This window comes from Notamacropus eugenii, chromosome 3 (genome assembly GCF_028372415.1).
Source record: "Notamacropus eugenii isolate mMacEug1 chromosome 3, mMacEug1.pri_v2, whole genome shotgun sequence".
Taxonomy (NCBI): Eukaryota; Metazoa; Chordata; class Mammalia; order Diprotodontia; family Macropodidae; genus Notamacropus; species Notamacropus eugenii.
The window spans coordinates 351,545,544-351,561,473 of NC_092874.1; the positions used below are offsets into that span (position 1 = coordinate 351,545,544).

General features: G+C 37.0%; 1 protein-coding gene across 2 annotated transcripts in view; it reads right to left on the reverse strand.

Moving 5' to 3' along the window:
- Nucleotides 1-15,930, reverse strand: part of MAN2A1 (mannosidase alpha class 2A member 1) — a 221,211-nt gene that overhangs the window by 17,160 nt on the left and 188,121 nt on the right. For both annotated transcript variants that reach the window (XM_072597247.1, XM_072597248.1), the window contains 3 exons: nucleotides 14,585-14,718; nucleotides 8,232-8,373; nucleotides 6,234-6,367 (listed from right to left, as the gene is read on the reverse strand). In XM_072597247.1, coding sequence (XP_072453348.1) covers nucleotides 6,234-6,367; nucleotides 8,232-8,373; nucleotides 14,585-14,718 — 410 coding nt within the window. The remainder of the gene's footprint in view (nucleotides 1-6,233; nucleotides 6,368-8,231; nucleotides 8,374-14,584; nucleotides 14,719-15,930) is intronic.

Below are 15,930 nucleotides of genomic sequence, written 5' to 3' on the forward strand. Positions count from 1 at the left end.
CTTTAATATACATTATAATGTCCCCTCAAACATCCCGGCCTCTCTAACTTTGTTAAACAATTCACATTCACTCTACAATAATCAGTCAAAAAAATTACCAAGCATTGGGATACAAAGCAGCAAAAGACAGAATCTGTTCTTGAAGTGTATAAACTGAGAGACAATCATACACACACACACAAACAAGCTACATACAGGATAAACAGGAAAGAACTGACAGTGATAAGACACTAAGACTAAGAGAGGCTGCAGAAGGCTTCTAGTAGAGGAAGATGGGATTTTAGTTGGGACTTGGAGGAAGACAGGCATAGATGAGGAGGCACAGGGGACCTTGTTCATTGCACAGCAAGAAGGCCAGTGTCACTGGATCAGGGAGTATGTGGGAGTAAAGGGCAAGAAGCCTGGGAAGGTAAGAGGAGGACAGGTTATAAAGGACTGTGACTATCAAACAGAGCATGCTGTATTTGATCTTGGAGGTAACAGGGAGGTTCTGGAGTTTACTGAGTATCTGGGTGACACGGTCAGACCAGAAATATTGGAAAGTCACTTGGGTGGCTGATGGAAGATGGACTGAAATGGAGAGAGAGGTGAGCCAGGTTGACCCACTAGCATATCATTGCAACAGTTCAGGCATTTAGGTGATGAATGTTTGCGCCATGGTCGTAGCAGTGTCAGAGAAGAGAAGGGGTTGTACTTAAAAAAAGTTAAGGTAAAAGAGGTCCTGGAAACAAACTAGATGTAAGGGGAGGGGCGGTGACAGATGAGGAGGTAGTGAGGATGACACCTGGAGCCTGAGGCACTGGAAGGATGGTATGACTCTCAATAATGATAGGGAAGATTTACTTTTTTTTTTTTTTTTTTTTTTGCTCATTAAAAGGGTCATTCCCTGACTACTTCTTAAAGAGGTCTCTTCACTCAATGGGCATTACCTCCCTCTAAGTGAGTACCTGAAAAGGTCATGGTCTCCCACTGCATCCTGGGCCATCTCCAGCCATCCTGATGAATATCTGGTCACTGGATCCAGATGGCCCAGGAGGAGAAAGTGAGGCTGGTGACCTGCACAGCCCTCTCTCACTCAAAACAAAGTCAAGTGCAAGCCATGTCATCATTTCTCAGATGTCATGGTCTTCTTCAAAAACGAAGGATGAACACAAGACAATAAGGAAAATAGAAGACAGAAGGGATTTAGGGGGGAAGACAATGAGAATTCAGTGTTAGACATGTTGAGTTTAAGATGTCTACTGGACATCCAGTTTGAATGTTTGAAAGGCAAATGTGAAAGATTTCAGGTTAGAGATCAATAGAGAAGTTAAGTAGATATGAGAGTCACCAGCACAGAGATGATAATTGAATACATGGGACTGGACAAGATCACCAAGTGAAGTATTACAGAAGGAGAAGAGAAGAGGGCCTATGACAGAACCCTTGGGACACCTACTGTTAAAGGGCATGACTTGGATGGGGAGCTAGCAAAAAAGACAGAAAAAATGTAGTCAGGTGGGGGAAAAACCAGGAAAGAATGAAGTGCCCAAAACTCAAGAGAATAAGAACACCAAAGAGGAGAGAGTGATCAGGAAGTGCCAAAAGCTACAGAGAGGTCAAGGAGAGTGAAGACCGAGAAAAGTCCACTGAATCTTGCAAATAACAGATGTAAAGTTCGGGGCAAAGATGACACCAGAAACTAGATTTTAAGGGGCTGATAGGAGAGTGAAGAGGGACAGTCGAGGCTCCTATGTCACCAGCCACCCGTGAACATTACTGACTACATACTCCTAGTCTTTCATGCTCCCTATGCCTTATTTCCTCTCAATCTACTTTCCATCCTTTCTGTAACTTCCAGTGCTTACATGCTGTCTTCAGCATGTCTCCAGTCCCTTGGCCCATTGCTGACAGCTTACCAAACCCCAGTGGGTGTTATTACCCCCACCATTTCTCTTCTTGACTTAAATAAGTCACGTGATTGCACTGACTGAGTGAGCTATAAAATTTCAATATTCAATCTCATCTGAACCCTCACTGTTACAAAGAAATAATTTTACTCTAATTACCTAAGGAGCACCCCACAGTGCTTGCTGCAAATGTTTTCTTCATTCAAGCCTCTTGCCTCACAAGTTACTGAGAAAACAGAGGCTATTTGCCTTTAAATCCATTTTCTCCAATTCAAAACTCCTTGCATGTCCTTGTTCTCTCCTTTGCTGGTCTCTAAGAGTTGATCCTTCTAGTTCTCTCAAAAGTCAACCTCTCTACACTATAATCACAATGACACCCCCTCCCATTTCCTCCAGCAGCTTGGCCCTCTGGATCATTCTCTACTTCTAATCTGCACTAAGCCAAATTACAGCAGTTTTTTTTAAGAGTAAAAGAGAAGGACTATTATCGAGAGATTCACTTCTGCTTTATGACCTTGGGGAAAGTCACTTCATATCTTTTAGATTATTTTCTCCCATAAAATAAGGCTTCAAAAAGCAAGTATCAAATGCAATCCAACTTGGAAAAAATCTCTTAAAAATTCTCATGATCTACCTACTCCCTACATCCTCCCTTCCTTCTGTGGCTAAACTCCTTGAGAATACCACCTACAGTTGGAGCTGCCATTTCCTTTTCTCTCACTCTTTAGCTTCTGATCTCACAACTCTGTTGAAATGGTTCCTTCTCCCAATCCTGATCCTGAGCATTTTGCAAATTTGTTCCTGTTGGTCCGTTGTTGATTCTTCTCTCAGCTTCTGTAACACTGCTCTCTTTTGCTTCTCTTACCTATCTGGCACTGGTCCCAAAGTATCAATTCTTTTTCTTACTTCTACTAAAAATCCTTTATTGGTTGCTTATTAAAGATTACTAAGACCTGCAGACTTAAGATCCTTCACATCTCATCTCAGGCTTATTTAGCACTACGTCCCTTCAGACATCCTGCACTGATAAAGATAGATAACATAAACGCCCAGTACTCCACCCAAATTTGTTTAAGTAAAGGAAATGGGAATAGTTGTTTAGAATCAAAGCCTCCTACTAGCATTTAGAATATTTGGGGGGAAATATTTTAAGATCTATCTTCAGCATAAATATTTCTTATGGTTCACAGTTAAATTTATTCATATTGACTAAGACCAGGAATATATATATGTACATCCTGAGTCTAGAAGATTAGTAACCTGTAATCATAAGGTTCAGTCTTAAATATTAACATTAGCTTCTTCTAATTTCTCAAAGTATCTTGAAAAATACAAAGACTAGGTTTAATATACCAGTGGCAACAAACAAGGATGAATGAGAAGATATCATAGGGTCACAGATTTGGATTGGGTAAGGACTTTCAGAAGTCACCTAGTATATCCAACCCCTTCATTTTATAGTGGAGAAACTGAGGCTCAGGAGGTTTGTGACTTGCCCAAATTCTCACAGGAAATAAGTATCAGAGCCATGACTCAAACCCAGGTCCCATGAATCTAAATCCTATACTCTTTCTATTCAACATACTGACTCCTTGATTACATTCAGGTGGATCATTTAGGAACTGTTTCAACAGAGTCAGGTAGAGTAATGGGAATGAAAAAATGAAAAAAAAGCAAATTTTTTTTTACCTACAATAAAGATATTAAAGTATAGTCTAATATAAATGCTTAATGAAGATATCTAATCTATTTTTTAATTCAATGGAATCAGAGGATCTGTCAACCCCTGAAAGTCCAACTCTTGATCTTATAACCTTACCAGTTGAACACTTTTTCCCATTCTGGGAAGTGGTTTAATAATGCTTAGAATGGCATCTTAAAAAAAAAAAAAACTTTACTGAAATTTACTGTTTCTTATATCACCAAAGTCATTCCAAATATCCCTTTGCCTGACCCTCCCCAGAAATCCATCCCATGTAACAAAGTATTTTTAGGGAAGGAAAGAAAAGCTCCAAAAGCCTGAAGCTACGTGCGAAGTGTAACACCTATGGACCTCCAACCTCTACGAAAGGATGAACTGGGGATATTCCTTCATGTTTCTTCATTCAGGTTCTGCTTGATCTTCATGATTTTGTTACATTTACTTTTGATTTTTTAACGCACGGCTGTTCTTCCCAATGCTTGGCACAGTGACTGGCAAACAGCAGGCACCTGATTAATTAATTTGATTCCTTCTATTTCTGTTGCTGTGGTCACTTTGTGTATTGTTCTCTTAGCTCTGCTTACTTCACTCTGCATCGATCCATATAGATCTTTCCATGCATTTCTATATTGATCACAGGCATTTTCTTACAGCACAGTAACATTCCATTACATTCATGTACCACAATTTGTTAAGCCATTTCCCAGCTACTGGACTTCTACTTTGTTTCTAATTCTTAAATTAAAAAAAAAAATACTGCTACAAGATCTGGGAGTAGATGAGGACAGTTTTCTTACTGATGACTTCCTGATATGCCAGGTAATGGAGACCCTGGTTCAAAAAGTATGGACATTTAAGTCACTTTATTTGCATAATTCCAAATTGATTTCCAAAATAGCTGCATCATTTCACAACTCCACCAACAATGTATTAGTGTGCTTAATCATTCCAAAGTCCCTCTAACATTAACGATTCCCATTTTTAACAATTCTGCAAGTTATAAAGTAAATAAAGTCTCAGAGTTATGATTCATATTTATCTTATTATCAGTGATTTGGCACATTCTTTCATGTTCCTGTGAATATTCTGTAATTTTTCTTTGGAGAACTATTTGTTTACATTCTGTGACCCCTCATCTACTGGGGAATGTCTCCTAGCCACATGCATTTATTAACTGCTTACGTTATCTCGGATCCCACACCCTCATGGGAGGGATTTCAAACATTCCTTCTTATTACAAGTGCATTAATGATGGCTATGCAGAAGCGCTTCAGTTTCAAATAATTCAAGTTATTGATTTTATCTTTTTAAACTGCCTCTATTTCTTGTTTGGTCAAGAAAACCACTCCTACCCCATTGTATGACTTTTTTCTTTTCTAATCATTTAATAACAAGATCTTTAATATTAAGGAAGGGTATCAATGGAATGTGCTGTGGAATACCGTGGAAGGTGCTGGTCTCATGCTAACTTCTGCCAGAGTAGTTTTATCAAATAAAGAGTTCTTTTTCTTAGCCCCCTTTACCAAACATGGAGTTCTTAGTGGCTACTGAAGTCTGTTATTTCTGATTCTCTCTTGTGTCTCTTCTGCTTCATTGAGCTATTTCTCTATTTCTTTTTAAACCAACACCAGAGAGTTTTACTGAGTGCTGCCTTATGATATATTTTGAGATCTGGAAGTGTTATTTCCCCTTCGTCTCTACTTCTTTTGATCATTTTCTTTGATACTGTAGATTTTTTTTAACCAAAATTTAATTTTATCATTTTATAAAATTCTACAAAACTTCTCCTTGGTAATGATTGGCATAGCTTTAAAAATTAAATTAATTTTGAGAGTATTGTCATTTTTATTATATTGAAACAACCTATTTAAGTTGTTCGATACTTCTTAAAGGAACACTTTGTAATTGAATCTATACAAGTCTTTCATGTGCTCTGGTATGCTGATTCCAAGATATCTATGCATTTTGGGGTTATTTAGAATGGTATTTCCTTATTATTCCTTCTTGGGTTTTACTATTATTAATACACAGAAATGATAATGCCTTTTGAGGATTTATTTTGTAGACTGAAACTTTGCTGAAGCTATTAATTGTCCAAATTAGGATCTTGGATGATTTCCTAGGATTTTCCAAGTCTACCAAAATATCATCAGTAAATAAGGATAGTTTTACATCTCTTCTTTACCTATCTTTAAGTCTTTAATTTCTCTATCTTATTTTACTGCTGGTGCAAGTATTTCCAGAAGTATATCAAATAACAGTAAGGAGGGTGGCATCCCTGCTTCACTCTTATATTTATTGGAAGTTTTTTTTAGTGTATCCCTATTACATACAATTATTCCTTTTGGATCTGGATAGATGCTTTTTTATGACATTAAAAAAAGGTATCTCTATGCCTATACCTTGCAGGGTTTTTAGCATAAGAGTGTTATACTTTGTTAAACGCTTTTTTTGCATTTACTGAGATGATCATGCGGTAGTAGTACTAGACTTTTAATGAGTACAATCTAATAATTTTTTAAAATATCTTGGTATTTCGAACACAGAAAACCTCAAAACTTAAACCCCTCATGATTTTCATCAAAGAAATAGAATTAATTGATTAAAATGAGCAAAAAATCTGCCACATTGATTCCTCTTACCATGTTAATTCCATTTCTTTTTTCTAACAAAATTCGAAATAAATTAGCTGTAATCTTGTTATCTTGTACACCCTGTCCAAGACCACGATAATCATCTTGCATGAGTCGACGATCCATGATAACTTCAATCTGTCCTGAAAAGTAAACAATGTTTATTTTGATAATAGCATTTTATACTGGCTGCAACAATGGAATAATCCATATTTGTACTTATTTCTATCCCTAATGGATATATCAAGAATCAGACTCAGGTAGCAAAGTGCAGAGAGGGTTCAAGTAGGAATCAAGAAGACCTGAATTTAAAAGCTATTTCAGACAAGACCCCAGACAAGTCCCTTAACATATTTGTCCTGGATTCCTTGTGTTTAAAAGGAGGATAATACAGCACCTAAGCCATAGGGTGGTTATGAGGGTGAGGTGAAGTAACCTACGTAAAGCACATTGCAAATCCAACATTCTATATAAATTCTAACTATCATTTTATCATTATTATGCTGATTATTTATGAGACAGTATGTCACAATCGTTGGAGGACTGGTTCTGGAATGAGGAAGACCTGGGCTCAGATCCTGACTCTTGAGATATATTGACTTGTGTGACCTTAGAAAAGGTGATCAATTTTTAATGATCTGAGTAACTTACTAATAAAGACTTTAAGTTTGGAGAGAAGGTGTTGATCTGCACTGAAAGAGGACATTCCTCTCCAGAAGCTTCTTACACTAAGGAAATCACATGTGGTCAAAAATCTATGGCTTATCGGGTTAAAGATGTAAGTATGCAAATATCAAATGTTGAAAAAAGTTTAGCGATGAGTGCCATCTGAAACGGAAAAATCTTTACAGTTTATTGAAGAAAGTCCAGTCTAGAATATACAATACACATATTACACTGTATATGTTCTATATACTATACTATGATGATATGCTATATAATAGTAAAAACACAAATAGAGAAGTTAAATATTTTTGGTTAAGTGCTAAGATGCACCAAAGGAAAAAGGAATAATTTATATTTTTCAGACTTGAAGTTAGTAAGAATGGGTTTCAAGTACCACCACTGTAACAAACCGATGATATGACTGAAAAAAAACCACTTAAGCTCTCAGTATTCTAGGAAACTAAGACAACAAAATAAAGATAAAGTGTTCATCTGCTTTGGTAGATTGTTGCTGTTCATCCTTCCTTCTAGAATAGGACCAATGACATGAGCAGAGTGATGTCTTGACTTGAAAGTGAATTAAATTTTAAGTGAGGCAGCACTATGCAAAGTCATCAGCCTCCCTCCTCCACAGTCATCTGATTCCAGTGGCAAGACATAAGTCAGGACAACTGGAGATGACTCAAGATGCACTGGAAGACTTTGGCTTTTTTAAACTAAGGTTGTTCCCAGGTCTCAGTTTGTCTAAGGCAACACCCATTCAGTGATTTAAGGCTAGGTTGTTGTGTTCATCTTTCGTTTTCGAAGACCATGCCATCAGAGAAATGATGACATGACTTGCACTTGACTTTGTTTTGAGTGAGGGAGGGCTGTTCAGGTCACCAGCTTCACTTTCTCCTCCTGAGCCATCTGGAAGAGACCTAAGGCTAGGTAAAAACTGAGGCAAAAGATGGCCTAGTTTGCCTATTCAAAAGAATCGATCTGGGAAGGGAAGACTTTCAGGGTTTCTGGCTAGAACTGAAACAATTTTATTTACACTCACTTTGAGTCATCAAAACCCAAACAGTGAGCAAGTGAGGCTTGGGCTGGGACCTGCCTGGGAGTGGGGAAAGGCTAGAGTGGACACAGTTCTGGATTCTCAGCAGTGTCTTGGCCTTATTCTCTGCACTGATAAAATGAAGGGCTTAGACTTGTTTATTTTCAACTCCTTTCTTCCTCTCATGTTTGTTTTATCCTTCTCTCTCTCTTCCTCTCTCTCTCTAGCAACAAAGCACTTTTACCAAGGATGACATAGCATACTTGAATCTTTAAAAAAGTTAAGAGAGGAAAAAGAGTACATACCATTTTTTAAACTTGCAACACCTAAAGACTGGGCAGAAAGAAGTGTGAAACGAAAACCATCATCTTGGATGTAAGCCATTGTTGTCATTGGGTAGACATTTGCTTGAAGAGGTAATTTGCTCATTGTTAATCTAGGCTGTATCTATAATGCAAAAAGTTATCTTTAGCAATTTCAGTTGATATTCACACATTTATCTGAGGGAAATCTGAATGTCTTTGTATTAACAGTGATGAAAAGGACATTACTATACCTACTTAAATTTCTCTATAACCATAATCAAAATTTCTGTTTTACAGAGAAGCAGCACAACCTCACGTCTGGTTCAAAGAACTTTTTTTTTTTTTTTTTTAAAGAAATGCTCTTTAAAGGAATTTGAGGGAAAAAGACAAAGAGTTGCTGCTATAAGATTTGTGAAAAGTGGATGAATTACAAGAGTATCAAAATATTCCTAGTTTTTAAAAATAATAAGGCTAAAAAGAACAGGGATATTCAACAGAACTTTAGAGCCTTAACATTTGCATAAAACAAATTATAATGGGATTAAGTTTTTTATGATCTAAGCCTAGAATATTATACTTATAATGAACAATAAACAGAACAGCTATATACCCAAGTTTAAAAGCATATGTTATAATATTTTTAAAATTACTAATTACCTTGAGTTGGTTTCCTACAAATACATATTAGTTGTCATAGGTATGTTAGAATGCTTGCTATTTTAATTAATATTTTGTGAGTTTCAGAAACAGGTAACTACCAAAAAAATACTATAGTGAATTACGATGAAAAGAAAATTTGTACCTAAATAACTCTTCAATACTTGTTCTTTCTTATTTCAATGCAGGATAATTCAATATGCTATTTTGCTTCTGGCTGGATAGTGTCTTGAATTGTTTAACGTGGAGAAACTGAACCCATTACTCAAATCCTAAAAGATGAAATACAAATACAACTCCAACCTATGCCTGAATAAATCCTCTGAGTCAGAAAATGTTAAAACTGTAAGGGACTTTAGGGTCATTCTATCCAAACTGTCATCATACAAGCAATGTTACTAAGATCCAAAGGAGGGAAATAATTCTTGTAAGTCAGCAAGCAGTCAAGTCAGGACTAAAAACCAGGGCAAATGGCATTCATTTCAGTGTCATTTTAGTTAGATAATATAATCTTCATCTTAAAGTCAGAGGTTCTAGCTTTAAATATAACCTCTATTTCTACGTATTCAACCCTGAGCAAATCGCTTAACTTCTCTGTGACTCAGTTTCTCATCCGTAAAATGAGAGCACTGAGCTAGGAGATGCCAATATCTCTTCTAACTAAATCTTACATAAATTCTGTGACCAGAATATTGGCCCTTTGAATACCAAGTTCAATTCACTTCTGTCAATACTGCCAATTAAATTTAATAAATATTTGTTAAGCACCTACTATACAAAATCACTTCCAGGTGCTAGAAATACAACATGCACTCATTATAAGGGGTAACACAAAGAAAAGAATTCAGGTCCCTTTCATTTCTGTTGGGGTATCTTTTGTCGATTTTAATGTTGCTTTATGGAGTTTGTATAACAAGAAAAGCTCTTAATGTAATCACAACAGCTCAGGGCCCCATGTTAGGAAAAATTCTAAGACTGGGATATAAGCCTAATGCTATAGATCTTAATTTAATTCTGTGTATAGCTTTGGAATGGTTATTCCTTGTCCTAAGCACAAATGAAGTATACAATATAAGCCTCACTGACACTAGACTTCATTATATATTATGCAGTCATCTCGCTCTCCCCTCTCCTGTATTGCCCCTACACTTGTTAAGGCTCATGTGGCAGTAAGGCTGCCATCTCCTGTTCAGCTCACGTTTGCTTTCCTCTCAGTCTAGTTTTCAAAACTTTCCAGCATAACCCAAAACTGTCTTCTAATTCAAAGAGTACAACGGTGGAAAGTACATTCTAGGATGGGAGGGGAAGTTTGACCCTCTAAAGTAAAAGCCCATTAATACTTGTCAGTTCTCAAACCTTACTAGATCGGGAAGTCCTAGATTTTGGCTTTGACACTGATGCTTCTTTCAGGATGTGGTCTGTAGATTCTTTTAATTTTCACTCTCTTGAGGTAGTAAGGTATTTGGGTAGATTTTTTTTTAAACTATTATGGCTTCTGGATTTTTGGTTGATCACGGTTTTCAGGAAGTTGGATGATTCTTAGATTTCCGCTCTATTTTCTAGCAAAGTTATTTTTGATAGCAGACACCTGACATTTTCTTCTTCTTTTTAAATCATTTGAATGTTTTCTAATTAGTCTTAGCTCATCTAGTCATTGAGTTGCTTGCTTCATTCTGTTTTCCAGGGAGTCCCCAGAAGTTTTCCAACTTCTGTTTTAAGTCACTTTATTCTTTCATTCTTTTTTATTTTCAACACATTCATTTTTGTAATATGCTTCATTTTTCTCAATCACTTTTATAATCAAACTAATTTTTCCCTACTATTTTCTGCTAATAGTTGCAGTGGTGTTACACTTAAAAAAAAAAGTTTACATTTTAGACTTCTCTTACCCTATTGATCATCATTGTTTACTATCTTTTTCTGTTAACTCATGTTTTCAGCCTCAGATTTTGTACTCAGGATGGCCCCCTCCAATACTCTTGAATGGGTTAGATTTGCTCTTTGTGTCCTCCTTGTAGTCTGGATATACCTACCACCACCAATCTTGATAGGGGAATAGATACTGGATCCCAAACCTTCTCCTCAATCCCTAGATTCTATTTAAGTCTCCTGGTGATTCACTGGTTGTTTATGACTGACCTGGATTCTTTTTCCTGGAAAGGCCTCAGAGGGATACTGGATATTGTGCTGCTCTCAAGCTTTCTAGGCAAACCCAACATCTAGCACTCAGTTGCTAAACTGGCCCTATCTCCTCCTGCTGGGCCTCCCCATGTTCTGAAGACTCCAGGACTGGGCCCTGACTCTGTGTTCAGTGATCAATAAGCGTTAGTTCTAGCTTTGATTCTGTTTTAACAGGTCAGGGCAAGGATCTGCTTTCAGGCCCCTCATTATTGTAAACAGTGCTGGTTTATGACACTGTCAAGTTTTAGTTCTATTTGCAGGAAATCTCACTGGTTGCTCTACTTTCTCCAACTCTACTGGCTTCTGGCAAGGTTAGAAGAGTTTGCGCTGTTTTTCCTGGTATGATCCTTCTTCCCCACCTCTACCCTTTCTGCTTCTCTGACCTGGTACGAGCTTCCCTGGGTTGTTCCCTCTACCTGCCTCCAACCTCTTCTGACCATCTTTTTCTGCTGTTCTGTACTAGATGAATGAGTTTACTGCTGAATCTTCAAATTTTTTGTCAGTGATCCTTTTAGGACTTGTTGAGGTTTTCACGGGAGAGCTGAGCTTCTCTAGCATATTTCATGCTACCCTCTTAAATAGAGGCCCAAATGCTCTTTTAAAATCAAATGACACAGCCTAATGTTACATTCTCTATCCTGTTAAGTCAAGGTTGTAACCTGTTCTGTTTTGTTTTGTTCTGTGGGGTCTGGATCTGTGATTTCATTGTTGTGGGCAACTAGTGGGATAGAAACTCTCTACTGAACCAAACTGTCTCTAACGTAGTCTTAGAGAGATGCCAGAGTCCCTAAGAGGTGAGAAGACTTAACCATGACCAAGTACCTATTTTGTGACAGGGGCAGGGCTTGACATTGGAGCTTTCTTACTACAAGGCACCTTGCCCTCTGCTCTCTTGCCTGCCTGAAGGTCAGCTAGATAATCATAACTGTTTGGTATGTGGCAGAAAATTATCTTAAAAGTTCACATTCCTTCCTCATCTCTGAATTAAGTATAGTTTCATTCAGTGAATATAATATTCTCATTATGGTTTTTGCAAGATTGGAAAAGAGATATGGGTTGAAAAACAAGAGGGTAAGAAGTTTAAGAACTTCCTAGCATGGGGCGGAGAATAAATTAGAGAGGGCTACAAGGACTGTTACGTTGCAGCAAGGACCTAGTTGAAACCAGATAGCATAAATTTGGAGTGGACCAAGTTAGCAAGGCTGCAAACTTCCTGCAGATCCATTCACATGTGAGTAGGAGGGAAAAAAAGGCAGATGGTGAGAATAATTTACAGCTGAGGCTTGGCAAGGCATAAGCAGTGTGATAGAATAAAGGGGAAAAGAATTAGAGATTACTGAAGAGTCACATTGTTTAATTAAGAATTAAGATATGGGGGAGGGGAGAAAGGAGGAAAGGGAGAAGGAATGCAGGGGAAAAAGAGGAGGGAGTGACAGAAGGAAGACAGATCATCTGAGAAGGTGTTGAGGCAAGAGTGAATTAGAATTCACAATGAGAGCAAAAGGAATAAGTTTATAAGGAGTAAGGACTAAGGACAGGTGAAGTAACAGGAGGCTTTGATAAGAAAAAAATTCAGATTCCTTGATTATGCAACCATTCTGGGTAACAGCAAACATCCCTGTGTGGAGTGGAGCTAAAGGGAAGAACAGACTGAGGAACACAGATGCATGGTTGCTCGATACTGCCCTTCTAGAGCTGTAAAGGAAAAAGACGGTGGATGTAGGGTTAGACAGCCTGGGTGTACATCTCAGCTCTGCTACTCAATCAACAAGTGTTTATAAAGCATTAGCCATGTGTCAGAAACTATGCTAAGTACAGGAGATACAAGTACAAAGAATAAAATAGTCTCTACTCACAAGGAGTTTACATTCTAATGAGAAAGAGAGAAGTATATACATATAAATAACATATCCAGCATAAATGCAAAATTAATCAGCACAAATATATCCAAACCAGTTAAATCCAAAGTAGTTTGGGAAGGGGGACGCTGGTAGTCAGAGGATCAAAGCTTCATGCTGAAGACAGCGTATAAAGCATGTCTTAAAAGGAGAAAGGGACCCTATAAAGTAGAGTTAGGGAGAGAGAACATTCCAGGTACAAGGGATGACCAGAAGAAAGGCATGGAGATCAAGATGAAGTGTCAGGTGTAAGGAAGCCCAGCTCGGTCTCACCAAAATATAAAAGGTGAGCTATGTCCAGTAAGGCTAGTAATGAAGGGAATGAAGCCGGGCTGAACTGCATTTTGGAAGCTGAACACAGTAATTCTGCTCCTATGCCTTATCTTCCCTGCTCTCTACTTCTGGCTCTGAAATAGTCATCAAAACAGTGATATTATTATTGGAAAGGTTATACCATCTCATGTCTCAATTCCTATTCAATTTTAAGTTCCATTTTTGTATTTGTATCTGGCATAACAGAAGTTGTTTAACAAATGCATGTATTCAATTAATCAACTTTTATTCACTCTTTAAATACCTAGTAACCAGATGATGTACAAAATGTATGCAACTGAAGGAAGAAATTTCAGTGTAAATGCATACGAATAACATACAGTGGTTTTACTTTTTTATGTAAACATCTATTTATTAAAAATTCAGTTTACACCCATCAAATTGGCTCAGATGACAGAAAAAGGAAAATGACAAATGCTGGAGAGGTGTGGGAAAATAGGAACACTAACACACACTGAGGGTAGGTCTGTGAGCTAATCCAACCATTGTGGAAGGCAATTTGGAACTAACTACACCCTAAAAGTTATAAAACTGTACATACTTTTTGACACAACAATACTACTCCAAGAGCTACACTTTACACAGATCAAAGGAAAAGGAAAAGGACCTATGAATACAAAAATATTTATAGCAACTCTTTGTGGTAGCCAAGAACTGGAAACTAAAAGGATGCCCATCAGCCGGGGAATGGCTGAACAAGTTACCGATGCGATGGGATACCACTGAGCAGTAGGGAATGGTAAGAAGGATGGGATCAGTAAAACTTGAGAAGTCTTATACGAATTAATGCAGAGTAAAGTGAGCAGAACCAGAGAACAAATTACACAGTGATAGCACTATGGTAAAGTTAATCAACTCTGAAAGACTTAGTAATTCTGATCAATCCAATGTTCCCCACAATTCCAAAGAATTCATGATAAAATTGCTATCCAATTCCAAATAAAGATGGGCTCTGAGTGCAGACCGAAGAATATTCACTCCCTTTAAAGGAACAAAGCTAATGTGGAAATAGGTGGTGCATGACTTCATATGTGTGATGAGTACTATATTTCATGCCTTCTCAAAGGAGAGGGAGAAGTTGGAGGCAAGGAAAAAAACTAGAACTGAAAAGACAATAAAATTTTAAACAAATAATTTTTAAAAAAAGAAATTTTAAAAAAGTTTACTTTAAAATATAAGCTTACATTTAACGTATTTCTTTGATACCAAATTAACAAATGAACCATTGTTAAATAAGCATTACTAGTTTATGCATTATACTTCTACTTTAAAGAGAATATTTACCTGATATCCATTTAGATCAGTATAAAATCTCTTTTGATTGTTTAGGTCAGAAGAAATTCTCATTGCAATCTCACGGTTATATTCTCCTCTGATGTCCAAAATATTGGCAACTTCCACAGATTGACCTTCTGTTCCTGAATTTGAAACAATATATTATAGCTTGTCAAAAAGTTCTTTATCTTTTTTCTTTAAAAAATACTGAATACCCTTCCAAATAGATAATAACCATTTTTAATCACAGTCTTCCTTAACCTGAAAATAGTACTGTATATTATAAAATTTCAAATGTTTGCTATCAGAAGAAATTTTAATTCTACAGCATATATGACTTAGTAGAATATATGAATATCCTTTCAAAGAATTATAACATATGGTATGTATATTTCTTAAACACTAGTTCAGAAGAATGAACAAAGATCAGGAACAGGAATCCTAGGTATTTTCCCTAGAGAGGAAAAGTGTGAGCATAAAGTATAGGCAAGTTCACATTATGCAGTAAAAACAAAGGGCAGGGCTTGAGAGGTTGTAGATACACAGTCCTGACTCCACCAAGTTTAGCTGTGGTGGAGTGAAAAAGGACCAGGCACAATTTCTACACTTCTTCCTGATCCCCACCCCTATTTCCACCATATTTCCAATATTTTGAAACAGGAACCCTTCCCCATTGTCCTGTTATTTCTTATTTACTTTCTTTGACTAGAAATGATGATCATAAGTAAAAAAAACAAAGTGTCTGGAAAAGACAGCTTATGCTAAATTTGAGTTCCAACTCTGCACCTGGGAGAAGAGGCAAGGAAGTGATAAGCATTTGCAAGCCACATGCTGTATATATAAATTCAACTTGTCTAATGCAGTTCACAAAGTATAGTATTTCATGGTGTTTCTCAGATGCCTACTAGATTTTACTGCAGTGTGTATCCTGATTTCTCTTTCTAATACATGACTTTCTAGTATTATTCCAACATACAAATCCATGTCAACAGGAAGCTAGGATTTCTAACTAAGTTACCAATATGCTTCTGAAATTGAAATCATGGGTATGATCCCTATGTGAAATAAAAATTATTTTCACTTTGGAATAATTTTTGTTTTTGTAAGACTGCTTAGCATAACACTTGGTACTTAAAAAAAAAGGCTTACTGAGTGAATGAACCAGAAGGCTGAGAGCACAGGAACAAGGAGTTTCAGAGATCTTTGTAGGAAAGCCTCTTATCTTTTTTTTTTTAATTTTATCTTTCCCTTCCTTTTTTTTTTTTTTTGTAAGAAATATTATTGCTGGCATTTAATTTCAGGGTTGGGGCAAGACAAAGATTCTTGATTAGCCGAGGTCTGGCTGGCTGGAAGAC